General features: G+C 35.1%; 1 protein-coding gene across 1 annotated transcript; it reads left to right on the top strand.

Moving 5' to 3' along the window:
- Window positions 1–19,375: 19,375 nt before the first annotated feature.
- On the top strand, window positions 19,376–23,054 carry LOC122316654 (ADP-ribosylation factor). The gene is made up of 7 exons (XM_043133340.1): window positions 19,376–19,531; window positions 20,309–20,468; window positions 20,654–20,724; window positions 22,183–22,302; window positions 22,426–22,544; window positions 22,639–22,720; window positions 22,809–23,054. The coding sequence occupies exons 2-7, from the start codon at window positions 20,321–20,323 to the stop codon at window positions 22,812–22,814; spliced, it is 546 nt and encodes a 181-aa protein (XP_042989274.1). The 5' UTR covers window positions 19,376–19,531; window positions 20,309–20,320; the 3' UTR covers window positions 22,815–23,054.
- Window positions 23,055–27,307: the final 4,253 nt, after the last annotated feature.

Here is a 27,307-nt window from a genome sequence, read left to right as displayed (position 1 = left end):
AAGTGTCATATATTAAAGTATTTTTAATTTTAAATAAGTTAAAAAGTACATTTTAAAAAAATTTACAAGAAATGCAATAAATTATATGAGAAATGATATTTGCAGTCGTGGTTGTGCAAGCGGTGTGCAGTTGCTTTGAAAAAAATGAATTAATATGGGATCCACATGAAAAAAAACTAACTTTTTAATCGTGGACCTCACTCTTTTTCAAAGCGATTGTGCAGTATTTGTAATTCCACGATTGTATGTAGTATTACTCAAATTATATTAGGTTGAGATTTCAAAGAAAAATTAATAGAAATTAATCCTAGCTAGGTCCTAATTTGGTTGATAAAAAATGTTGGTTGAAGTTGGCCAATAAAAATGGTGACTAAAATTGTGACAGATTACCAAGTATTTGTTTGTGGTGTAGAAAAGACAGCTCAACAATAGTTGCAACGTTGGAGTCCTGGACAGCTAATTTAAAACGATGGTGGCGTACCCAGTGCTATTTTTTTATTATTTTCATATTTTTTTAATCATTTTTTTAATTATTAAATAAAAAAAATACACAAATATACTTAAAATTACTTTCTTAATCATTAAGTGAAAAAAAATTTTTGTTTTTCCGAGCGGTACACTCGAGCGATATCTCCCGGGCAGCACAGCAGCATTTTCCAATTTAAAAACCAGCCAAACAGTAGTACAACAGACTTGCAATTGACTATTTGTCTAGTGATAAGAATGATGTAGGTTTAATTATTTGTATTATATTTCTAACACTTCATCTCATGTGTAGGCAAGACTCTACCTCAAGAATATAATACCAATAATTAAATCTATCTCTTTCCATTAATTTAAACTTGTTGAATAAGTGGTAATTTCATATGTTGAACCTAGGGGTGGATAGCGGAGCCCCGCCCTTACTGCTCGTCCACCCCGCCCTTGTGTGGCTGGGCAGATTACTCAATTAGCATAACGAGGGCAAGGGTCCCCCGCCTATATTTGAGGTCTTTGGCAGGGACAGGGGTAGGATGGGGTGGAACCCCGCCCCAATTTTAATAATATTATATATAATTATATAATTATTTATATAATATATTTATAAAAAAAAACCTCTTTTTTTTTAAAATTAAGTTAGTAAACTCACCCCGAATTTTTTTTTTTTTTTAAAACAGTGCACGAGTTTACTAACCTAAACCCACCCCCCCTTGATTAGAACTGAAGCCCTGCGCCCCAATCCACATTACCCATATACTCTGCAGTCCTTCTCCTTCCACTTCCCCAGTCACAGCCCCCTATCGCCACCACAGCTAACCTCTTCACTATCTATGCTCGCCGTCATTGCCAAAGGTAAGTCCAAGACTCCGAATATCTCATCTCCTTTTTTTTTTTTTTTTTTAATTTTATATGTTTATGGAATTAAATGGAAGATGAGATTAATGAAGATAGATGATGAGATTGTAAATTGTGTACTGTGGAGGATTGATTGTGCATGTGTGTGATGGATCCGATTGTGATTAAATGTTTGGATTGTGATTTATTAGGATTTTGTGATTTATTTCAATTTTCATGCATTTTTCCTTCCACCTTTAGTTTTCCTTCAACCATTCATCACCACATAAATTGATGAACACAAGAACACAAAAATCGATAAAGAAACTTGTAGTAAACAGTTTGTTAATGGGATCTAATGGTGGATTAATTGTTGCAAGTGTGAGATCTGGTGTGTTACGGCCTTGGAGAAATTCTCTATCGTGTTTTTTTCTTGTCTCTTTAAGGGTTGTTGCGATTGGATTTGGGTTTTACAAATGAGTTTTCTTGTTCAAATTGATGAACAACTTTCGATTATGTTTAGGTTTTGCTGGGACAAGGAGATGTTACTTTTGTCTTGTACCCTTCATGCATTTTTGTATTTTAGAGATTCAATACCTTGTGTCTTGTGATATCAGTCATGATATGGAGAAAATATATAGGACATTTTAAACATAAGTTTTTATTTTTACTTTTTCATTTTTATTATTATTCTTTTCGTGTTCATCTCAATTCATATAAAACCTGTTCATTCCATTTTATCCTGTAGAATAACATAATTTTCCACTTTTAAAATTAATTCTAGAAAGTTGATTATTTAAAGTCTTTGATCATATAGATCAAAGTATATATATATATATATATATATTAAAAATTTATTTAATTAGAAGGTGAACAACTATATCCTAAAAATAATAAAATCTGTTTTGGAATGCATTGCACTTGGTTGGATATTAATAATTTTCATGTTTGTTATAATTTCATATTTGTTGTTTGCTTGAGTTAATGGAAATGCTGACAAATTCTAGTATGAGCTCCCCTATTAAAGGTAGCCCTATCCCTACCTTGCCACTATGCCCTGCCCCCAAGAACCTTGCCCTGCCCCCAAGCCCAACAAGAAACTTGTTTCCATAGTTTGGTCTCACTTTACCAAACTAGAGGATAGTAACCCTAATAACCCCTAAACCAAGTGTAACCATTATTTTAAAATTTATGGATATTACTATAGGAAACATAGTACCTCACAATTAAATGTGCTCTTAGAAGAACATTGTAAAAAAAGTCTAATTCTAATATCTTTATAAGAGAAGAGCCAATCTAGGCTAAAAATTGGACTTAAAAAAATGGAGGATGGGAGTGGTTGGGTGCAATGTTGAAGGGGTACACGAAGTATGTGACTCGGTTTCGAATGTGCTTCCAAGTGTAGAAGTGTCAAGTTGTATCAAGGATAAGTACAGGATCGTATTTCACAGGGACAAAGGGTTATCAAAGCGTATATGAGATTTTTGAGTAACAAATGTGTCGACAGAGATGAAAATAAAATTAAAATGCAATGCAAAAAAAATAATCGAAGTTGAAATTAGAGTTTCTAATCAAAAAGGCAAATTAACAAACACTTGGGTTGGGTTTGAGACTCTCTTTATTTTGGATTCTTGATAATTTTCTCGATTAACAACCCAATCAAGGCATTGATAATCGGAAGATAAAAAGTTAAGCTCAAGTTTTGCAATATTTTCCTAAGGGATTCTCTACTTTACTAGTTAAACACACATTAACAAACAACTGAGAGAGGCCTTGATAGTTTTCAAGCTTTTGTTGTGCCTTACGTCAACAACAAAACAAGGGCAAGAACCGCAATCTATTTTCAATTTAAATTCGACTAGTAACATAGTGAAATCAACAATTATCAACAAAATATTGCATCGATCTAGAATCCAAAACAAATCAAGCTTCATTCCACAACCCAAGCTTCATAAATTAGTTACGCATGATATTTTTAGCAACAAAAATTAATCTAAACAAAGCTATTAAAACAAATCTGTGAGAAGAAATATAAAAATAACCAAGAGAGAGCCCAACGCCAACTCAAATGTCTGAACCACTAAAAATTAATCAAATAAAAAAAACAAGAAAAAGGTTGAAAACAGCGCCGAAGGTCTACGTCTCTACCCAAACGAAAAAAAACAATACCTCAAATAATAAAATGCCGTCCGTCCGCACCACCATAAAATCAAGGATTGAAAATAAGTAATAGAAAGAAGAGAACCCACCGCCCTGCGTTTGAACTAACAAGAACAAAAAAAAAATAATAATAACAATCAAGCCGCCCAACCGATGTCCAAAATAAAACATGAAACGTAAAAAAAATCCAGTAATGAAAACTAGCCGCCTCTCCTAGCTGAAAGCAAAGCAAGAATGAATAAAACAAAAGAAAGAATAATCAGCCTCTGCTGTAGCGTCTGAAACAAAAGAAGGAAAATAAAACTCCAACTAAGCTACTGCTGAATAGAAATGAGGTGAAGTAGACAACAACAGTTGCCTCCGTTTACATGAAAAAGAAAGAAAAATAACACTCAGGACTACTCTGCTGCGCTGCTGCACCGAACGAAAATGAAAAGAAGAAGAAAAACTAATGTGTGTAAAACAAAACCAGCCGTCTACTATCTGCACTAAGAACGTAAAATAACAGAAACAAATCCAAAAATGCGAGCTTCCGCCCCTGTTCTCTGTCTGAACGAAAGAAAGAAAAAAAATAGAAACTAAAACTCCACTCTGCCGTTTCCCAGTTTAAACGAAAAAGAAAGAAAATGAAAGAACAAACTAACAACTCCCAGCTTAGCCACTCTGCTGTCGCCGAATGAAAAAGAAGAAAAAAAAGTAAACCTCCCGTCTGCAACGTAAAGAAAAGAAAAAAAAAATGAGTGTTCCAATAAGCTTCAAGCCCCCAATTTTATAAGGTCTGTAAGCTTACAGCCAGCTCAAAAGAATAACAAAAAAAATGATAAAGAAAAAAAGAAAAAGAGCTGGAGCCCCGTAGACCATGTGCACGGTTCTGTTTTTGGTCCAGCACATGATTCTGTTGCTTTCTTGCGTGCTGTCTGCTGTGTTTATTGATTTGGTTCCCTTCCATCCGTGAGTTCCAGCATCCTACCATGTTCAAGCCATGTTCAGCAAAGTAAAGAGAATCAAGTTTTCGCCCAGCCATGTGCTTGGTTCTGCTGCTTTCCATCCGTGAGTGATGATGCTCCCAAGTTTTCTGCATGTATGAGCTGCTGTGGTCCCAAGTTTTCTGCATGTGTGAGTGGCTGGCTGTGAGTTGCTGTTTTGATGCATGTGTGAGCTTCAGTTCTGCTTTCAACCTCACGCCGACTACCACTCAGCTCAAACTAAGGAAAAAACAATAAAATAAAATAACTGAAGAGAGGGCCTTTTATGGTCTGCACCTCAACAGCCAAAAGAAAGAAAAACAGAAAAATAACAAAAGAAACCCAGATGATCTCTCTCTCAATCTCTCGAAGCCCAGCACTCCCAGCAAAGGTTCCTGTCTAGCTACTAGCAAGCCCATCAAGCCCGTTATTGAAGAAATGTTTAGTCTCAAAATTCATTTACTCTTCTTCTCACATTCTTCCACACCTCGCTCTTTGGGCTTTTCTCGATTCTTCCATTTCTCTTCCAAACCTTTCCTGTTATAAGAGGAATAAAATTGAAATATTTATTTTCATGTGAAATAATTGCATTATAAATCTTCGAAAGCACTAAGAATATTAGAATTATCAATTGATTCAAGTATTGTGATCTATTGCATAATTAAGTACTTAAATCATTTTTTTATTAAACAATTTATTCACTTAAATAACTTAATCATGCAGTTTTAGCGCTTCATCAGTATGATTCTAAGGAATGTAGGATACACCTAGCTCGTATGGTCATCATGGATGATCTACATTTTCCAATTGTGGATGTGAAAGGGTTCCAAGTGTATTCTCACTACTTGGAACCAAGGTTTTAACTTCCTTCTCGCCACATAGTGGCAAATGATGTAAAAAAAATATTACTGATCTGAAAAAGAAAAGTTAAGGGGTTTTTTGTTAGGTCAGCTTGCTTGTCTCACCACTAATTGTTGGACATTGGTCCAAAATTTTAATTATATATATTTGACTTGTCATTTTGTTGATTGTGATTGAACATTGCATAAAAAAATTCTCAAATTTTATCAAATTACCAATCATAAGGATGAGACGAATGAGAGGGTCTTAGAGGCCACTATAAAGGAGTGGGGGTTGACATGCGTTGTGACATGTATATTGATAATATCTCGCCTAACGATGTCGCATAAAGATATCTAAAGACCTTTCTTAGATAGGCAAATAAAACAATCTTTGACAGTGATTATTTGCATGTGAAGTATGCGGCATATATTCTTAATCTCATTATTAATGATAATATGAAAAAATTTCAAAACTCGATTGCTCAAGTCAAGACTGCTGTGAGATGGCTGAGATATTCTCATATGAGATTGGAGAAATTCAATGTAAGGAGTGGGGATTGACATGCATTGTGACATCTATAGTGATAATATCTCATCTAACGATGTCGCATAAGGATATCTTAAGACCTTTCTTAGATAGACAAATAAAACAATCTTTGATAGTGATTATTTGCATGTGAAATATGCGGCACATATTCTTAATCTTATTATCAATGATAATATGAAAAAATTTCAAGACTCGATTGCTCGGGTTAGGACTGCTGTGAGATGGCTGAGACCTTCTCATGTGAGATTGAAGAAATTCAATGTTGGTGTGAGATCTATGGGCCTAATATTGAAGGAGTTTTGTACTAATTTGACTACACGATGGAACTCAATATTTTTTATGTTGGAGGCGGTTCACGAGTATAAGTTAGCATTTGCATTATTGGATGAGGAAGACATTCAATATGTAAAATATTTTGATGATCACTCGGGATTAGGGAAGCTTATGACTGAGAACTGGGATGTTGTATCTACTTTCATAGATTTTCTAAGGCTTTTCTACGAGGTTACTAATCATTTTTGTCAACAAATATGTAAGATAAAAGAATAATTAGAGAAGATTATCGCAGGCTGTCACACTAGGTTGCTGGAGATGGCATTGTTGATAAGGGAGAAGCACAACAAGTATTAGGGGGGAGATTTCGATAGGGATAATATGTTGTTATATGTTGCTATTGTCCTTTATCCCTGGTTTAATGTGGATGGCATTATATATGAATTGGTTATTGCTTACAAGCAAATATGAGCAAAGCATATTGCATCAAGAGTTAGGAAAATCCTTAATAGATTATTTGATGAGTTTACCATTGTGGGGATGTAATATTGCGGCACCTATATCTATCCCCCCATTAGTTCCAGATCCCAAGGCTGAGAAAAAACATAGATTGGACTAGGGTGACAGGATGGAGCAGAACCCATTCACGAGTAATGCTCCAAAGGCTAAGTCAGAGATTGATAGACACTTTGCAGCGGATCTTGAACCATATGTACGAGACTTTGATATCTTAGCTTGTAAATGATACATGTCCCCAAGTATCCCGTCCTTGCACAAATAGCCCGCAATATTTTGGTCATCCCAATTAGTACCGTAGCCTCAAAATCAGTCTTTAGCATCGGAAGGCACATATTGGATTCATTCTGGAGCTTATTAGATCCTACCACTGTCGAGATTTTGATTTGCATTTCAAATTGGATCACGGTGAGTTCAATTCATGTTCCATATGTTATTGATTATTATCACATCGATTCCAAGGAGGAGGGTGTTGATGAGCCTACAACTAGTAATTTATTACTTGAATTCAATTTTCTTATTTTAATTTATTTATTTTCATTTAATTGGTGTTAATTTTAAATTGAATTGTTGTAGTGATACCTCAGACGACGTCTACGGCTACCTCAACTACAGTATGACTTCGTGTATATTAGAGTCTAGACCCACCATTGTTCATGGTTTGCACATTTAATCCCTTAATATTTTTTTATAAGTTATAACTTTATATTTATAATACTAATTAGTTTTATTTTTAACTTATTATTATTGCAGGTTTTATGATCTTGAATTTAATTCTCATAGCACTCAACAGTGAACACAACTCAGAGTCTCAATGAACTCACCGCTGCCCAAAATTAATCAAACTTTCCAATGTTATGATTTTGTTAATTTACAATTAGTTGTAACGTTAATAGTACAATTTGTAGTATTTATTACTTTTATATGTCTTTGTAATTTTGTAATAGTTTATTAGTTGTCTTATTTTGTATCATTTGTAAATTTGAAATATCTTAATGCCTTAGTGATGGTTATTACTTAGTACTTAATAGACTAATAGTATTAGTTGGAACTTGGAACTTAATAATTAGTATATAGTTAATAGTTTCTATTCATAATTGTTTTAGTTTTCTTAATATATAAATATAGTTGTACTTAAATTTTAGGTCCAAAAATATGTTTGAATGTGTTTTTGGGCTATTTTGAACCTAAAAAATTGATCTAGCTCAAAATAATTGAAATGAGCCAAAGGCCCAAATGCACCCATGTGGGGGGCGAATAGTTGGATATCCACCCCACACCCCAGTTATCGAATGGGGTACCCCGCCCTCGCCCATGCAGGGGAGGGTAGCACCCCTAGTTGGACCTACTCATTGAGAAAAAGTTTGGCTCATAGGTGAGCGATAATGTTAATAATATAATACAAATAATAAAATCTACATTTTTCCATTATCTTAAAGTTTTGGGACAAATGGTGATTTCACAATACTAAAAATAAGTTGAAGAAATTATAAAATATACATATTTCTAATTACAATATATTGATATGTATATTTCATATTTTCCTCTTGATATGCATATTTTTAAAAATAATGATAACCTAACAACTATTTTACAACTCTACATGAAATGGAGGATGGTTTTGTAATATTACATTTTTTTTAATGGAGTGACATGATTTCATTGATTGTTTGAAATGAGTTATAAAAGAGTTGTCGATATACCATTGCACATTTTCTAGGCCACGTCGTTGACAAACATATAAAACAAAAAAAGACTATACTCTTATATTTTGTTATAACAAGATGGCTCATTTGGACATTTAAATATTTTAAAATATTTATAATTGGTGGTGAAATAATTTGTAAATAATAGTAAAATGATTTAAATTAAATGTCTTTATGAGTTTTAGGAAAGGAAAGAAAAAGTTGAATAAAAATATTTTAAAGTTAAAAAACTGGTTGAATATAATTTTTTTAATATAATTTTTATTTTAAAAATTAAAAAATTTGTATTCTGTTTAAAAAATTTGTAATAATTAGATAATGATTAAAATAACAAAATATTTATATTTAAGTAATATTTAAAAATAAAATATTTAATTTAATAATATTTGTATTATGTAAAAATACCTTGTTACACGGCTAGAACTTAAAAAGGAAGCAAGTATATTTGACTAGTTTCAAAAGTACTGTTGAGAGCAATAAGTCCACCCACTTCTTTGAAATTGATCGTCTTCTAAAATTTATAGTTAATTATATATATTTATATTTATATTTATCTTAACATATTTTAGAGCCTATTTGAGATTATGATAAGAATCTTAAAAAGTATTTAAATAGATTTAAAAGCTCTTTAATATAAAAATTAGGTTATTTAGATGTTATATATCAAAACACTTTTAATCTCAAATAAGTTAAAAAGTATGTTTGAAAAAAAATATCATTTTAATAATTTTTCTAAAAAGTATGTTTTTGGATAATACGAAATGTAATTTGAATTTTAAAAAGACTATCAATAGACGAAAATACCTGTACAACTTTAAGATAATTATAATTTTCAAATTTTCAGAGATGATTTTAATCTTTTAAAAATTTAAATAATCGTAATTTCTACATCAGAAAGTATTTTTTTAATTTGTTTTCAAATAAACTTAACATGATTGAAAGTGTTTTAAATATATGGTTACTAAATAATAAATAACCTTTTAATAGTAGATCTTATTACTTAAGTTATAAGCTATAAATCTTAAAACTATACATTATATTTTCCACCACAATCATAAACATGCACTTAACCTTATAATTATAACCAGAACATCATTTTTAATTTTTGAGTTTTTGGCCAAAAAAACTCATCCGATTAATAATTTAGATTTTTAAAAAATAAATTTTAGGATTTTCAAGTTAAAAAATGCTAGTCCTATCGAATTTGGGTCTTGATAAAATTTTTTTCTTTTTTTTTAATTAGTGCTTAAATTTTTTTTTTTTAGTGATATTGTGAATTTTTTAAAAAACATATTTAAAAATATAAAAAATTGGATAAAAAATAAAAAAATAAAAAAAGAAACTTTTTACTCTTTGTCGAGACGAGTCTCAAGGATTGATGTAGCATGGCTCTTTCAAGTTTTAACGGCCAAACAGGAAAAGATATAGAGAAGAGAGAGAGATTGAGCTTCAATTCCAATACTTTCTTCGAACCAACTAGCACCAAATGTTTATGGACACGACATCAAAATTACCATTATCTCCGACCCCTATGTTATAGTCAAAGAAATGTATTTAGGTAAATTCTAGCATTTTTGGGAGCCAGACCCTCCAATGATGCACTCCGCTTTTTGTGATTTAAATTGATGATTTCATTCACATATTGCTTTGGCCTTAAATAGGCAACACAGACTTGCATTCAACGGAAAATAACTGACCCACTAAGCATGGACTAGTGCAAATAACAACCCATTATAAATCATGTCCCATTAACTATAACAGCCCATTGACTCAATCTAGACCCAACTAAATTAAAGAACACACATAACCAATAATAACCTTAACAAATTAAGTTATTCCCTAACATACGTAGCCCTACTAACACTTGAACAAATTTGGGCATGTAACATAGCCCATTCCTTCAAAAGAACTTGCCCTCGAGTTCAGAATATGCCTTGCGTAGCTCTCCTGCATCTACCCAGGTGGCATCCTCCTTGTTAGCTCCCTTCCACTGAATCAAAAAGTCAACTTCCGCACAATCTCCCTTTTTCTTGAGCCTTCTCTCTATTATTTTCTTTGGTTTGGGAGCCATTGTGCCATCTTCCATCACTATTGGCAATCTAGGGTCAAGGTTTATTTGGGTTCCAAGCTTCTTTTTGAGGCAAGATATGTGAAATACTGGGTAAATCTTGGATTCTTTGGGCAAATCGACCTTGTATGCAACTTTTCCAATTTTTTGAATGATTTGGAAAGGCCTAAAGTACCGTGGGGAAGGCTCCAAGCTTTTCCTCACTACGGTCGTTGTCTGCCTATAGGGTCTTAACCTCAAATAGACCCAATCCCCCATGTTATATTCCATTTCTGTTCTTTTATTGTCCTCGTAATGCTTCATTGTGTCTGAGCTTCTTGTAGGTTTTCTCACACCAAGGTGAGGATGAAGTCTCGGCTTTGCATTTCATCTTCAACAACTTGTACTGCCGTGGTTCCAGGCTCATATGGGAGGAGCCATGGTGGCTTCTGTCCGTATAATACCTCAAAGGGGGTAAACCTTGTGGAAGAGTGCTCTAAGGTATTGTTTGTCCACTCGGCTAAGGCTAGCCAACTAGCCCAATTTTTGGGTTTGTCACTAGTAAAGCACCTGAGATATCCTTCTAATCATTTGTTCATCACTTCTATCTGTCCATCTATTTGGAGATGGTACGCCAAACTCATTAGTAGCTTTCTTCCACTTAAATGGAAGATTTCCTTTCAAAAGTGGCTTGTGAATATTGCATCTCGATCACTGATTATGCTATGTGGCATGCCATCTAATTTGAATATGTTTTCCATGAATGCTTTTGTGACTATTGCTATTGTGTATGGGTGAGCTAGTGGAAATAACTGTACTTGCTAAACCTGTCTACCATTACCATGATTACACTGTATCTCTTAGATAGAGGCAACCCCTCTATAAAGTCCATACTAATATCCACCCACACTTTATTAGGTATTGGCAGAGGCTATAAGGCCCCAACTGGTTTAAGGTTTTCTATTTTGTTTCTTTGGCATACCTTGTATTCTCTTATGTATTTTCTGATGTCTTTCCTCATACCATGCCAAAAGAATTCCCTCTCGAGCCTAGAGTGAGTCTTTTGTGAACCAGTATGCCCTCCCATAGGGCTACTGTAACAGCCCGCTAGAAATTCAATTGTGGAATTTCTATTGACTTTAGGAACCTTGTGAAGACTCTATAAGCTTTCACAAATTCATTAATCATATAAGTTTTAGTCTAACTACATAGTTAGTGTTATTACTCATTATGGTATCATAAGTGTGTTTATGATTATTGGAGATAGTTAGAAGTGTCTAAATGTATTATGGTTTGTGCCATTAGACTCGGAGGGTTAATTAAGGTCTTATGGCGTTATAACACTTTTTCATATGTTCGGACGAAACGTCTGTTCAAAACTGTAGATATTATTGGATAAAAATATCTTGAGCTAATTTTTGTAGATATTTTTGGATAAAAATATTTTAAGCTAATTTTGTGGATATTATTGGATAAAAATATTTTAAACTAATTTCGTGGATATTATTGGGTAAGAGAGTCCTACACTTAACTCTCACTTCGGGTAAGAGAGTCCTACACTTAACTCTCACTCCAGCCTCATCTCTTTTATATCTTATCCATAAGAATCTCCAGCCACCCCTCCCCACGAAATTATCTCATTTACACTTTCCATTAAAAGAATACCAAACACTCTCTCTCAGACAGCTTTTAGGAGTTCTTTTGCACACCCATTTCGAAGCTTTTGTAAGTGTTTTATCATAAAGTCTTCTTCATATAAGTTGTTCCTTTTTTAGTCTAGTTTATGTGGATATCTTATTTGTCTCATTTGAAAATCATTTGATCAGTAAAATATTATGTAAACTATAGAAAGGTCATTCTGGAAGATAAACTGGAGAATATGTTATAGTTTGGAGTTTTTGACCAAGCTAATGGATAGATATTGGTCTGAAATTTTTATGGAGTATTTTTAACATGTATATATGACTATTGGTTGAGGATTTTTGCATGATTAAAGGTTTTGATGAAAGATTTGCTTAGATTTAGAAACTTAGAAACTGGAAGAGGAAAAACAGTTTCTGTTTTGAGAAAGTTTAACTTTTTGATGGTCTAAACCTATTCCAATGACTTTGATAATTTTATTGGAGGATCCTAAGCATCTTATATACATGTTATATTAGTATTTTGAAAATATTTGATGTTAGTTTCAAAGATATGAAATTTTATGCAAAGAGATATTCAGATAAGCCAAAGTGTGGATGTTCTTGGCTAAATTTATGTTTTGGTTAATTTCTAACCATGTGATCTTGAATTAGAAGCTTCTATATGTTTTAGGACATATTTTTAAACCATGTGATGGTTTGGTTTAAAGATCACATATTTATAAGTCATAGATCAAAAGGTTGATCAAAACAAGTTGGAAACAAAAATCAATAGAAATAGCATATGAGAATTTCGGCCCTATGGAATTTTAATAGTTGTGATTAGTTTTAAATTTTTATAAATTGATATTTGAATTGAGGATAAAATTTACATGAGGCATGTAAATTTTGGTGACTTTTGGAGTTAGTATGCAAAATCCTTAAGTTATGGGTAAAACGGTCATTTTCCTACATGCAGAGAGTAAAATGGAAATTTTACTCTTTAAGTTAGTATTTTTCATATTTCAATTTATTAGTGATTTAATGCTAACTTTTAGAATCACTAATTATAGTTCCTCGTAATCGCGCTTAAGGTTTTATAAGAAACGCGGAGATCGAGGTAAGTTAGCTTTTAACTTACTAGCAGTCTACTATATATGTGTGCTAAGTAAATGAACTATAGTGTATATATATGTGTATTATCATATATGTCATGCCATGCCAAGTTATAACATAATTGTCTGTTATATAGAATTTATTCTGTCATCGATTTTTATCTGTTACATAATATATTCTGTCATGTATATGAAAACTGTTACATAATATATTCTGTCATGTATTGTTATACATTACAAGTACGTCATGTTAAGTATGTCATCTATTACATGTATGTCAAGTCATGTAATATTCATTGTTGCAAGTATGTCATATTAAATATGTTGTCTATTATATGTTATGACATGTTACGAAATGTTTCTATCTCAAGTTGGTCATGTATTTCAAGTTATGTTCAAGTCACGTTATGTTACGTCAGGACTTCAGTCCTTTCGTATTCCAGTCACGTTTCATCTTGAGTACATTCAGTTTCGTGGGGTCCACAACATCTGTGGCACACGAAATATGGGGTCACAGCAATTGTGACGCATACACTACGTGAGACACAGTAATTGTGACGTGTAGAATACATGGGGCCACAACAACTGTGGAGTATGTATTTACACGTAGAATACATGGGTCTACAACAACTGTGGAGTATGTATTTTTCATATTAAGTCAAGTTTGTATAGAATACATGAGCCTACAACAACTGTGGAGTATGTATTTACACGTAGAATACATGGGGCCACAACAACTGTGGAGTATGTATTTTTCATGTTAAGTCAAGTTTCAGAACAAGTTCATGATAAGTCAAGTTTCATATCACGTTCATGTTAAGTCAAGTTTCAGAACAAGTTCATGATAAATTAAGTTTAATATCATGTTCATGTTAATTCAAGTTTCAGATCAAGTTTATGCTAAGTCAAGTTTCAGATCAAGTTTTTGTCAAGTCAAGTTCAGTTCATATTTCAATTTAAGTTATGTCAATTATGCTATGTTGTACGCCAATTTATGCTTTAATTACTTATGAATTTGATTATGCATTTATATTTTTACTGTCATCCATGCATCATTAGCTTGTGTGGAAGTTTTTTGTTAACTTACTGAGATTTGTAATCAAATCTCACTTTGGTAGTCCCAACTACCATTCCCCCCGAATGGTAGATCTTGTTACAGGACTTGAAGAAGAATCAGGAGTTGATCAACTAGACACAGTTGACTAAGCGACGGTGCGACGTCAATGTTAATATAGTAGTTAATGTAAATTGCTACTTGTACGATGGAGTTGCATCTCTAGTACTTTTTGGAATCATAACCATTTTGGACTAGTGTTGTGATCTTAGTTGTTCAATGGATCTTTACGTATAAAGTATGTTTTAAGCATTTGGGATATTTTCAATTTGGTGCATAGTATTGCTAAAGAAAAAAATTATTTGCTGCTAATATTGCATAATGTTAGATGCATGTTAGGAATATTGCATCTTATATGTCATGAACGGGGGCAGGTAACCTTGTGTTGCATGTCTTGACGCTTCAAATGTCCGTCCGATCCCAAACGGAATTTGGGAGCGTCATAGCTACTATGAAATTGCTACATGACTTGCTCTTATTGTGCCTTGAGGGTTCCCAAGTGCAACATTCCTTTGTAGAATAAGAACCCTCCTCTAAGCTGGTACTTGAGGGGATCAAGATCACCTTGATGGTCGTGGTTGAGTAATTGCTGCAATTGGGGGTCTTGCTAGTATACTTGGTGGAGCTCTTCCCACCAATTAACCATAACCATATTGATAGCCATGACTTCTCCATATTTAGTCAAAGTCATCTTAGGTCTGTCCTTCTATTTAGTAACCTAGAGAAAGCATCTGCTGCCTTGTTTCCTTTTCCACTGCGATATTCCACACTTAAATCAAAGCCTAACAACTTTGCAATCCACTTTTATTGGAAGGAGTTCCAACCTTTTGCTCCAACAGGTGTTTTAGGACTTTCTAGTCAATCCTTACTTTAAATCTGTTGCCCAATAAATAATGCCTCCATTTTCGAATAGCCAATACAAGAGCTAATAATTCCTTTTCATAAATGGATAAAAATAAATTTTTATCTTTTAATGCTTGGCTCAAATAAGCTAGAGGTCTCCATTTTTGCATTAAAATAGCTCCCAAACCATTTCCAGAAGCATCACATTCCGCTACGAACATTTTGAAAAAATTTGGTAAGCCAAGAACGCCTCATTCCACTTAAAAGATTTTTTCTTAAGTAAAGCAGTTATAGGAGCTACAATACTTCCATATCTTTTTACAAACTTCCTGTAATAACCTGTTAAACTTAAAAATCCCCTTAAAGCTTTAGGATTCTTAGGTTCAAGCCACTCCATCATGGTTGTAATCTTTAGTAGATATGCTTTGACTCATTCTTTAGAAATAAAATGGCCCAAATACTCTACTTCCTTACATCCAAACACACATGTTGAAGTCTTGGCATATAGCTGGTGTTGTCTCAAAACTTCTAGGATAGCTTTGAGATGCCCTACATGTTCTTGAATAGATTTACTGTACACAAGTATGTCATAAAAAAAAAAAAAAAGAAAAAAAACTAACACAAATTTCTTAAGATATGACCTAAATATCTCATTCATCAAATCTTGAAAGGTTGATGGAGCATTGGTGAGCCCAAAGGGTATCACTAAAAACTTAGAATGCCCCTCATGTGTACGAAAGGCAGTTTTGGGCACATCCTCAGGTTTCATCCTGATTTGATGATAGCCTGATCGTAAATCAAGTTAAAAAAATAACTTAGCACCATTAAGCTCGTCCAACAATTCATCTATATTAGGAATGTGGAACTTATCTTTGATGGTGTCTTTGTTTAGAGCCCAATAATCAATGCAAATGTGCCAACTCCCATCTGCTTTCCTCACCAAAAGGATTGGCGAAGAGTATGGACTTTGACTTGGTTGAATGATCCCTGCTTTTAACATTTCCCTGACCAGCTTCTCAATCTATTCTTTCCTATAATAGAGGTATCGATAGGGCCTAACACATGTCAGTTTAGCTGTTTCTTGGAGTTGGATCTAATGATCATGACTCCTGGGGGGTGAGAGTCCACGAGGTTCCGTAAACATTGTTTTGAAATCACTCAAAACAGCTTGTAAGGCAAGCTCTATGGGTGCTCCTCCTGGCTTGTCACTGATCTCCATAAATTGTAGCCATATTCCTCTTCCTTCTATAAGGGCAGCTTTGCTCAAATTGTGTTCTTCCTTTATGGCCTTCTTTGGTAACCTCAAACCTTGCAGAAATAAATTCTCCATTTCCACAAAGAAACTCATACTTAAATTAGCAAAATTCCACTTGATGGTTCCCAAACTTCTTAACCAATCAACCCCTAATACAACATCACACCCTCCAAGGGTTAATAAGAACAAATTGGCTAAAATGTTACAGCTTTGCATCTTCAAAAGGACTACCTTACAGCAAATGAGGCAAAGAAGGCTGTCCCCATCAGAAACTTGGATTGCCAAGTGGCCTTCTCCTACTGGTAGTTTTGCCCTTCTTACTACATTCACATCAATAAAACTATGTGTACTACCTATATCAATGAGAACAATAACTAAACACGTACCAATTTTTCCAACTAACCTCAAAGTTTTAGGAGAAGATGCCCTTGCAATGGCATGCAGGGATATGCCCAATAATTCAGCTTGCTGTGTTGTAGGTAGGGCCATTGTATTGAGTTGGTTAAGGGTTTCTTCTTCTTTGAATTCCTCTTCTTTTTCCCCCTTCAAATTCCATTCTCTCCAATAAGTATAACTTAGGCTTGCTACATTTGTGTCCCCAATGGTACTTTTCATCACAAAAATAGCACAATTCTTTGTCTCTTCTTTCTTGCATTTGTTTGGGACTTACACACTTTATGGGATAATGATTTCTTTGTTGGAATGGTGGGTTTAGTCTCGGGTTTTGGGAAGTTGGAAGTCTCAATACCGGGTTTGGGGCTGGTAATCTGGGTATGGAATTCTGTCCTAGTAATCTGAGAGGAGTGGGCTTGAGTGAGGGTGAATATGGGTTATTTTGGGTTTGAGTGTTTTGGTAAGGGTACTGTTTTCTAGTCACTTCTTCTTCTTGTAGCTGAGCCAACCCAAAAGCAACAATGAGAGTACTAGGTTTGAACATGGTAACAATAATTCACAATTCATATTTTAAACCACTTATAAAAGTACTTATACAAAACTCTTCACTTACCCCACTTATTTTGTTGGATAAGATCTCGAAAGCAATTTAGTATTCTTCTATGCTCCCTATCTGCCTCAACTTGGTGAAAGCACCCATAGAATCATCGTATGCCGAAGGCCCAAATTTAGTGCGGAGGGCCTTTAAAAAGTCATCCCATTTTGTCACTGGACTTGATTCTTTCAACCAATGATACCAAGTTAGCACATTTCCTTCAATGTGAAAAGAAGCGATTTTTAACTTGTGATCCTCTAGAGTCTCAAAATAATTAAAGAATTGCTGCACCTTCAAGATCTATTCACTGGGATCTCCCCCATCAAAACGAGGGAAGTCCAACCGAATAGATCGAGCTTGGATCCTCTTGTGCCCATCAAAAAGTGGATTAGCATCCACCTTAACATTGTTAAAAGTTCCTTCCCTTGAGCTGAGTTTAGTTGTAATTTGTACCAAGCTATCATAGCTTAATGCCAAATTATTGAGTTACTGCAACACTCCTTCTATTAGCATTCCATACCTGGACTACTCCTCTTTTAGTGCAGCGGTCTCCCCATGTAAATTATTTACTATTTTTGATAACTATGATAGTCGTGTCCTCTCAACCATGTTGCAGGAACATGGCTTTGAGACCAATTTGTTATAATCAAGGAAATTTACTTAGGTAAATTATGGCAATTTCGAGGAGCCAAACCCTCCAATGATGCCCTCGGCTTTTTGTGATTCTAATTGATGATTTCATTTAGGAAAAATCTATTCCTAGTCTGGTTTTCAAATCACACACCACGCGAATCTAACGTGGTAAATCTGGTCTAACTTGAAGCCCGGTCTAGTACCTAAAACAAAATCTCTATCACGAAATGCCTCTCCCTCCCTCCCTCCCCCTCTCGTGAGAAATCCCTCGTAAATGTCTCTCCCTCCCTCTGAATCCCTCTCCCCTGCGCCAGATGTTTCATCTTCTCCCATCTGAGACCCTGCTCTCCCCCTGCTCTCACCCATAAGTACCTAGTTACCAATCCCATTAGAGAAATCCACCCCCCCCCCATCCACAACCGTGTGATTCTCGACTTTTGAGGAGTTTGGCTGTGTAACAGACCAAATGATACTTAGCATCCAAGTACACTGAACTCAAACTTCCCTCGATGCTTCTCCTATGTGTTAACTGAAGACAAATCCTAGATTTCCAGCTTCACTTGTTACAAGTTGCTTTTCCTTTACCGTCGTTCGGTATGATCACCAACCATTACACGTGAGAGTCTATCAAATGACTAAAAGAATGCATAGAGAATTTTTTTTAAGTGGTCATTGTCCGAAATTTCATCATTACTCTGTGTGCGCATGTAATATTATTTTTATCAAAATGTATTACGGGCCATTGTAGGGCGCAACTTTCATAACTTAGTATACGAAGCAGAAGTGTGTGGGTTTGAGTCTTGATGGCTATGCATGTAAAAGAGAATACGGTAGAAAACGATCGTGCTTTTAGAGAATATTAATATATGTTCAGCTCTTGTGAGAAATTCAATTTACTTCTCAAGCTTTTTTTTTTTTTTTCTAAAACAAACTTGAAGATTTGACACTTGTTTTTTTAACCAATCTCTGGTCTTTGGTTGTAGGAGTGTTTGCTGCCATGAAAGTGTCCTGTATGGGTTGGCTTCAACAGAAGATATCATTTTTTAATCTGTCGTGGGTTTCATTATTTGAACCTGGAAAAAATACTTCAGCCTTGAGTAGACAAAGAAGCTTTGCTAGATTGTCCTCGGTCAGTCGTTTTCATCGACGGTTCCAGACGATGGCGAACATGAAGTCTGGCAGAGGAGGAATGGGAAAGGAAAAAAAAAATCGAAATCCACCAATTTCAGACTAATTTGGGGTATTTAGGGTCTCTAGACTATAAAACACATGCGTTTTACAAAAAAGAAAAAAAAGATAAAAGCCACGTCACTAATTTTGTGTAGTGTATGTGAAAAGGAGGCAGATGAGTAGGAGTGCTCTTTCATTTATATTGCTTTGGCCTTAAAAGAACACACATAGCCAATAATACCCTTAGCAATTTAAGTTATTCCCTAACATACGTAGCCCTACTAACACTCGAACAAATTTGGGTTTGTAACACCCATATAAAACCTTCACCGTCCTCCCCCGATTCATTTCCCCCTCTCCGCGTCTCTCTCCCACAGGACAGCTACTCCCAGATCTGCCCAACTTGGCTTCCTGTATTAGCCATGTGAGCATCTCTCGCATTTTAGACGTGGATATGGATAGATTAGATCTAGGTTTACGTTTTTGTTTGAGTCCATATCCATTTGGTTTGTGGATCTTGGTCGCCGTTCTACATTTGAACGTTTTATGGGGTTTTTTAAATTTCGTATTATAGCTTTGGTGCAGTTTATGGAAACCCAGTTGGATGTGTGCTTTGTGCGAATGTTTCTGTCTTGGTTTTGAAGTTCTCGCAGACCTCTTGCATGTAGGACTCGTTCAGATGTGATTTATAAGATCGGATGTGTTTTAGATCCTCAGTTTCTGTTCTCAAAAAACGTGAAAAGCTCAATCGGTATAAGGGCCATTTATTCACAAAAATCAGTTCTTTTTGGTTTAAATAACGAGATCTTGTTTTTCATATATCTAGTTTGCAATGGTTGCGTTGATCTGATTTATGGTGTATTGCTTTCATGTATGTAATGTAAATATCTTCTCAGTGTTGTGGATTTATTATCATTTCTGAGATAAATCGAGCTGTTTTAGATCTTCGGTTATTTCACGGTAAGGTTATTCTGAATAAACCAATAAATTCCAAGCACAAGATTAAAAATCAAGACCTATTATCCATAGATCTTGTTGAAAACCATTTTAATGCATTAATCAGTCTGATGTGAAAACCAACTTATGTATTGATTTTGATCCTATGTAATAAACATGGTTCTGAATATTCTGTGTGCTCGTATGCATGACGAGATGTGTGTAGCGTTCATGATTTGGTCTGACTCGGGGCTTTTGAATGCAGCTGAGATAAAAGATGGGGTTGTCTTTCACCAAGCTTTTCAGCCGTCTTTTTGCCAAGAAGGAGATGCGAATTCTTATGGTGGGTCTTGATGCTGCTGGTAAGACCACCATCCTGTACAAACTCAAGCTGGGAGAGATTGTGACCACCATTCCCACCATTGGTATGATTTTTTTGTTTTGTTTTTTTTTGTTTATTTTATTTTATATGTTTATATTTTTTTTTTATCAACATTGTTCAAATATGTAGACGAGCTGTTATTTTATAGTTATAGATGATTGGATCTTACCTACTCGTCTGTTTCTTAAACTTTTGGTAACTGATACTTCATTTGCCTTTTTCACTCAGGCTTCAATGTGGAGACAGTGGAATATAAGAACATTAGCTTCACTGTTTGGGATGTTGGTGGCCAGGACAAGGTTTGTGATCTTACTAGTTACTACATAAGTTCTTTGACAACCAAATACATGAGACTAGGAATAGAACCATTTAGTGATGACATGTTATGAGACCTTTCAATTCCATATGGTGACTAGTGAATGCAGATATTGGGTGCCTCTTTGTTAATGGAGCCTCCAACCCTGGTTCAGTGTGTATAGAATAAATTTTCCATTCTAACAAATGCATATTTGTTTGAATTTTATTCTGGGTATAGATGTAGTTTTTTATTAGTATAAGAAACATATCAAATGTACAAGTTTGAACGTGTAAATGTATATATGAGTTTATTTGTTCCTGTATTACACAAGTACATGCACTTGACATCTTCTAGTTAGTGTTATGATCTTGCACTGCTTGTGCTCATTGACGGTCTTGTGCTGATTAGCTGTTTCCCGATTAGCACACAACAAAATCATGAGCTACATCTACTAGCCGTGTTCTGTTTTAGTTTTTCCTTAATGTGTGAGGAAAATATATTCAATATCTGGCGAACATTTTATGTGTATGCAAGAATGCGTGCAGGGCTGAGTTATGTTGTAGTTACAGTTGTTGATGATTAATGTACTTATGCACTTTATCAAAAAAATAAAATAATTAATGTGCTTATGTATGGCCTTGTGCTGATTAGATGCTAACCAATTAGCACACAACTCAAACATAAGCTACATTAATTTGAACCACCTTGTCTTTCAGTTTTTCCTTTGGCTATAAGAGGAAAGGCTATCCATGCTGTGGCAGACATAAATGAGTATTGTTGTATTCTTTTCTAGATAGGTGCTCCTCTTGTATACCTTCTTGTGCACTTGGACTCTGTCTATTCTTATTAATACTACCATTTACTTATAAAAATATATATATATATATATTATGCGGATTTGTATTTGAATGAAGTGTGTATGGTTATAGTTATTTATGATTTAGGTGCTTATTGACGGTCTTGTGCTGATTCGTGTTCTTCCATCAGCACATAACATAATCATAAGCTACAGTTACTTATGCAACTTTTTTTTACAGTTTTTCCTTGGCTTATGGGGGAAAACCATTCATATTGTTGCATATATAATAAACATGGGCATACGTATGTATTTATACATGCTTAAATACATACGTTTATTTCTTGTGAATTTTTTTTCTTATTTTGAAATCTCTTGATGAGTATGGGAGAATGCCATGCTTTTTGAGCTATACATTTCTAATTAATGATTCCTCTAGTCGTTGGTTTGATTCTGGTAAAATTGACTTAATCTGGGAAAGCCAGTTCATTCTGACTTATAGGAGGGGTCTAACCTATTTATTTGATTTGTGATTTCTTACTTCCAAGGTAGATCTTGTTTGGATGGTAACACACCAAGTTGTTAACTTCATGTAAAGCTTTATAAGATGATATTCATATAATCCCTTTTGTGGTATCTGAGTCTTGTCTGGTGTACATATAGATTCGACCTTTGTGGAGACATTATTTCCAAAACACTCAGGGGCTTATTTTTGTGGTTGATAGCAATGATCGTGACCGTGTGGTTGAGGCTCGGGATGAGCTGCACCGGATGTTGAATGAGGTAGGCAGATTCATTTATATGATAAACAGGACCTTAAATAGTGCGTTGTTGAGTATAAGTTGCAGATTTTGTTATAAACTTTGTCCAGGGTTTTATTTATTTATTTTTATTTTTAATTTGTAGGATGAATTGAGGGATGCTGTGCTGCTTGTATTTGCAAACAAGCAAGATCTTCCAAATGCAATGAATGCTGCTGAGATCACTGATAAGCTTGGTCTTCACTCCCTCCGACAACGCCACTGGTATATTGATGCCCCCCCGCTCTATCTCATGCACACAGACACTGTTTGGATATTCCCTCTGCTAAATTGGTCATGGTTGTTGGTGCTATTGCAGGTATATCCAGAGCACATGTGCAACTTCAGGGGAAGGGCTCTATGAGGGACTTGACTGGCTTTCCAATAATATTGCTAACAAGGTTCGATACTAATCATGTTTGATTATGGATTTATTATTATATTATGCGGTTTTTAGTAATTGTTCTTTTCTTGTTTGTGTTCTTGCAGGCTTAAGAGATCCGTAAATCTTCAGTAAATTTTTGGGCAGCAATCTCTGGTCAAAGGGGATGTTGCCCTTGTTTAGATCTTTGTTACAGTTTGATAGGAATTGGCATTTGGCATTGTAGATTCTAAATAATTCACGATTCACAGTTTTATAAATGATCCTTTTTGTAATGGGCTCCCCTTCAATGGATATGGTTGAAATGCTACTCCCCACTTTATGTTGAAAGGCTAATTCCTTCATTTTGCTAATTCCATGGATACTTGAGGTTGTATTGGAGCATGTCTTTTAGTGGGGATGCCTTGGTTTCTAGGGCTTGGATTGTGGTGCAGTTGATCTAATATTTCTGTACACATACATTCAAGTGCTTTAAATGTTGGTTTTAGCAAAAATGTCGGGTTTTTATAGTGAAGAGGAGAAAGGAGTAGTTGCCAAATGTGGGGACGACAATTTTATACAGCGCAAACAACAATCTGTTGTCGAAAGCGTCATCCAGCTCCACCATTCAAACCAACCATAATTGTGTAATTCAATGGTTTTTATGTGCTCTCAAGTTTCTTACTTCCATGCACTTCAACGGGCGAGCGAGACTGATATTCACAATCATTGCAATTTGAATTGAACTCAAACTGAAATGAGACTGCCCAATATTACCCTAATACGACAACCTGGCATCATGTCAAGAAACAAGAGACTGCCCAATATGCATGATCCACATCAAATGCATTTTGTGACAGCGTTTGTGACCTCTTAGAGGTTTTTACTGTTTACTTTTTATTAATCTTTTTTCTTTTTAATCAAGCTTGATCATATTAAGAAAACTGAATAAGAGGTTTACACAAACTAGAGACTTTAACATGAAAACATAAGTACAAAAATAAATACATAAATATAGAACATTACAAAATAGGTGGGTCTTATCCATTGTGGAAATCTAAAAGACATTGGGGTAGTTTTATAAGGATATGTTGCCAAACCACTTGTTTGTAGCGGCCCATTACGCCATATTATGCATCCATCGATTTTGTTGACGATGAATTTTGATAGGAGAGGCCTAGAAGGATTGCAATGAGTGGCTTACATTATGAAGAACATTGAAAATGGACCAGTCTGGTGAGGAGGATGGAGTCAGTAATGCATCTATGATTATTTGATTGTCTCCTTCAATGGTAATGCTGGGGATCTTCCTGAGGGTAGCTTCTTCAATTGCAAGTTTTGCTGCCATAGCTTCTCTAAGTGTTGGATTTGTTGAGGTAATATGTTTAGTAACTACAAAGATGATATCTCCCTCATGAGATTGACATATTGTAGCAGCGTAGAATCTTCATTACTTACTGCTACATCATATGTAAGGGAGTGATAATAACCTTGTGGGGGAGGGGACCATTCTGGTGTTGGTGTTTTTTCCTGTAGTTTTTCTTTCCACATATGGAGATGTTCATTGAAGAGTTTGGTCACTAATTTGGAGAAGATAAAGGGAGGTTGACATTGCTAGTTGTGATTGATTTGATTTATCTGGAACTAAATGGAGTCCCTTGCAATGATGGCAAAGAGTTGGAAGCTGTAGGATTTATCAGGGTTAGAAATCAGGATCTTTTAGGGATCTAAAACGATTATAATCCAATCCAGAAGAGGTTGAGTTGCAAAATGGGAGATATTGAGAGGCTATGGGGAGTTTTTCCAAAGGATTTGGGAGGGAGGGCATCTTATAAATAAGCGGTCTAAGGTTTCTGGTTCTGATTGACAAACTGGGCACATTGTTTCAAAATCTGAGAGACAAATGTGACTGCAATTTGGTCCTAGTGGGGAGGATATTGTTGGAAACCTTCCAGAGGAAGAGCTTTAGCCTATCTTAGCCTATCTTGGATCACGATTCTTCACATTTTTTTTACAATCGGCTTTTGAAAGAGGACCAGAAGATTGAGGGCTTTTCTGGTAGATGATGAAGTTCTAGGTAGATTTTATAGAAAAAGACCCAAATTGGTGATTAAGCCAGATTGTTTGTCTAAAGCATGGTCTGGGAAAAATTGATTTTTTGAATTTCTTGCATTGATTCCAAACTGAAAAGAGTGCAGAGAAGAATGTCATTCCATCTTCTAGGTTGTTCTAACATCAATGCTACCACTGTTAGATCTGGATCTATTGGGATGGATTGATCCTTTAGAGAAGGCTTAAAAGAACTTTTGGAGGGGATCCAAGGGTCAAACTAGGCTTTTGTGTGTACCCCATTCATGATCCGGTAGCAAAAGTTTGCTGTTATGATGAGTTTTTCTTTAAGAATAGATTTTCAAAGCCAAGAATTAGTAGCCTTTGGGGTAACTTCTAAAAAGGAAGAGTTTTTCAAGTATTTTGAAGAAAGAAAGTGGTTGCAAGGGCTTTCCTCTTTGCTAGCTAAGTTCCAACCAATCTTAGCTATTAAGGTAGAATTATAGTCATTTGTGCTTCTGATACCTAGACCCCCTCTGTGTTTTGGGAGACATATACCTTTCCAGGCCTTTGGGGTATAATTGGACTTTTTATTTGGGTTAAAACCCCACCAGAAAGTTTTTGCTTGAGAATCATGCTTTTTGCAGACAATCTTAGGGATGACGTAGGTGGACATGAAGTAAGATAGAATGAAGCTCATGATATATTCGATGAGAGTACAATGCCTAGCTTGGGAAAGAAGTTTAGAACCCCAACTGTTGAGTTTGGCCTGGATTTTTTCAAGTAAATTTGTACACAAAGAGGCCTTTGATCTTCCCAAGATAAGGCGTAAACCCAAATGTTTGATTGGTTCAGAGGAGATTTTAAAGGGAAGCAGGGAGCCCATTGAAGCAATTTGCCTAGGAGAGGTGTTAGGATTGAACTGAATAATGGACTTTCTAGTGTGAATTTTTTGTCTAGACCAGTTTGAATAAGTGGTAAGGCTTTGAATAATGTCTTGAGCAGATTTTGTTGAGGCTTTACTGAAGATAATGAGGTCGTCTACAAAGAGCAGATGGGGGATGATTGGTCCCTAATTGCTGACTTTAATTCCCTCAAGGAGATTAGAGTTGAGGTCTTTGGTGAGAAATCTAGAGAAAACTTCACTGCCGAGGATAAAGAGAAAAGGGGAGAGAGTGTCTCATTGCCTCAGACCCCTTGATGGCTTAATGAAACCCTGGGGGGAGCCATTGATAAGAATTGAATAGGAAACAGTGGAGAGGCACTCAAAAATCCAATTGATCCAAGTTTGACCAAAGCCTAAACTTTTTATAACCAAAATAATGAATGACTACTCCATTGAGTCAAAAACTTTTTCAATATCAATTTTGATGGCCATTATCCCAACTTCTCCCCTTTTTCTCATTATAGAGAATATTTCCTGAGCTATTATAGTGTTTGCTTGAATAATGCACCCAGGAACAAAAGCAGTCTGAAAAGCTTTTGTAGAAAATGCTTGTGAAGCCATCAGGCCCTAGGGCTTTTGTAGAGGCGGTCTCTTTTATGGCCTTTTGAATCTCAAGATCATCAAGAATAGAGTTAAGGATAACATTTTGACCATTTGTGATTTTTTTAGGAAACAACATATCAAAATCTTCAGGGATATTTGGTTTGGAAGTATTGTAAATGGTCTTGAAATGGTCAATAAAGGATTCCTGAATGAGATTTTGGTCAATTGTCCAAGTTTTTGGACCCATTTTCATGCTATCAATAGAATTGCTCATTCTTTTGATGATAGTAGAGAGGTGGAAATATCTAGTATTGAGATTGGTAGTGATTAGCCAGGTCAACCTAGATTTCTGTTTCCAGAGTTGTTCCTCTCTTCTCAGAAGCTCATTAAGGTTATCTTGAAGTATTTCTTCAAAATTCCTATCTAGCAGATTAGTGGTGGAAGATTGGATTTTGCAAAGGGCCTCCTTAAGAGAAGAAATTCCAGCTTGGATATTGCCAAAAGTGAGTTTGTTCCAAATTTTAAGAGCATTTTTTGTGGCTTTCAATTTTCTGCATAATTTATAGGTTGGATTACTAGAGAAGGGTTGGTGCCAAGCACTGCTAACCACATCAGTACTAGAAGGGTCTCTAGTCCAAAATTCCTCAAACTTGAAAAGTTTTTTTTTGTTATTGCTCCCTTTGGTAGAAAGGATGATAGGGGCATGATCCGATGAGTCCATAGTAAGGTTTAGGAGATGAGCATCTGGGAACATGGTTCTCCATTGGATGTTTGCAATGCCTCTACCAAGTCTCTTTCTAATATTCGCAAGACCGTGTCTTTTATTGGACCAAGTAAAGGGTGAGCCTGAGGCTCCAAGGTCAATAAAACCATTATTATTGATGAAGGAGATTAAACCAGAGGGTTGGAAGGGGCAAGCAAAGGGTAAACCGCCACTTTTTTTAGATTGGCTTGTGATGGAGTTGAAATCTCCTATACCTACCCATGGACCCGCAAAAGCACTTATGATAGAATTTAAAGTGTCCCAAAATAACTGTTTTTCTCTGTACTGAGCAGGAGAATAAACCAAAGTAAGTAGCTAAGGATTGT

The sequence above is a fragment of the Carya illinoinensis genome, chromosome 7 (genome assembly GCF_018687715.1).
Source record: "Carya illinoinensis cultivar Pawnee chromosome 7, C.illinoinensisPawnee_v1, whole genome shotgun sequence".
In the NCBI taxonomy this organism is placed as follows: domain Eukaryota; kingdom Viridiplantae; phylum Streptophyta; class Magnoliopsida; order Fagales; family Juglandaceae; genus Carya; species Carya illinoinensis.
The sequence above is the reverse complement of the archived record's forward strand: the minus strand, read 5'-3'. Positions and strand labels throughout refer to the sequence as shown.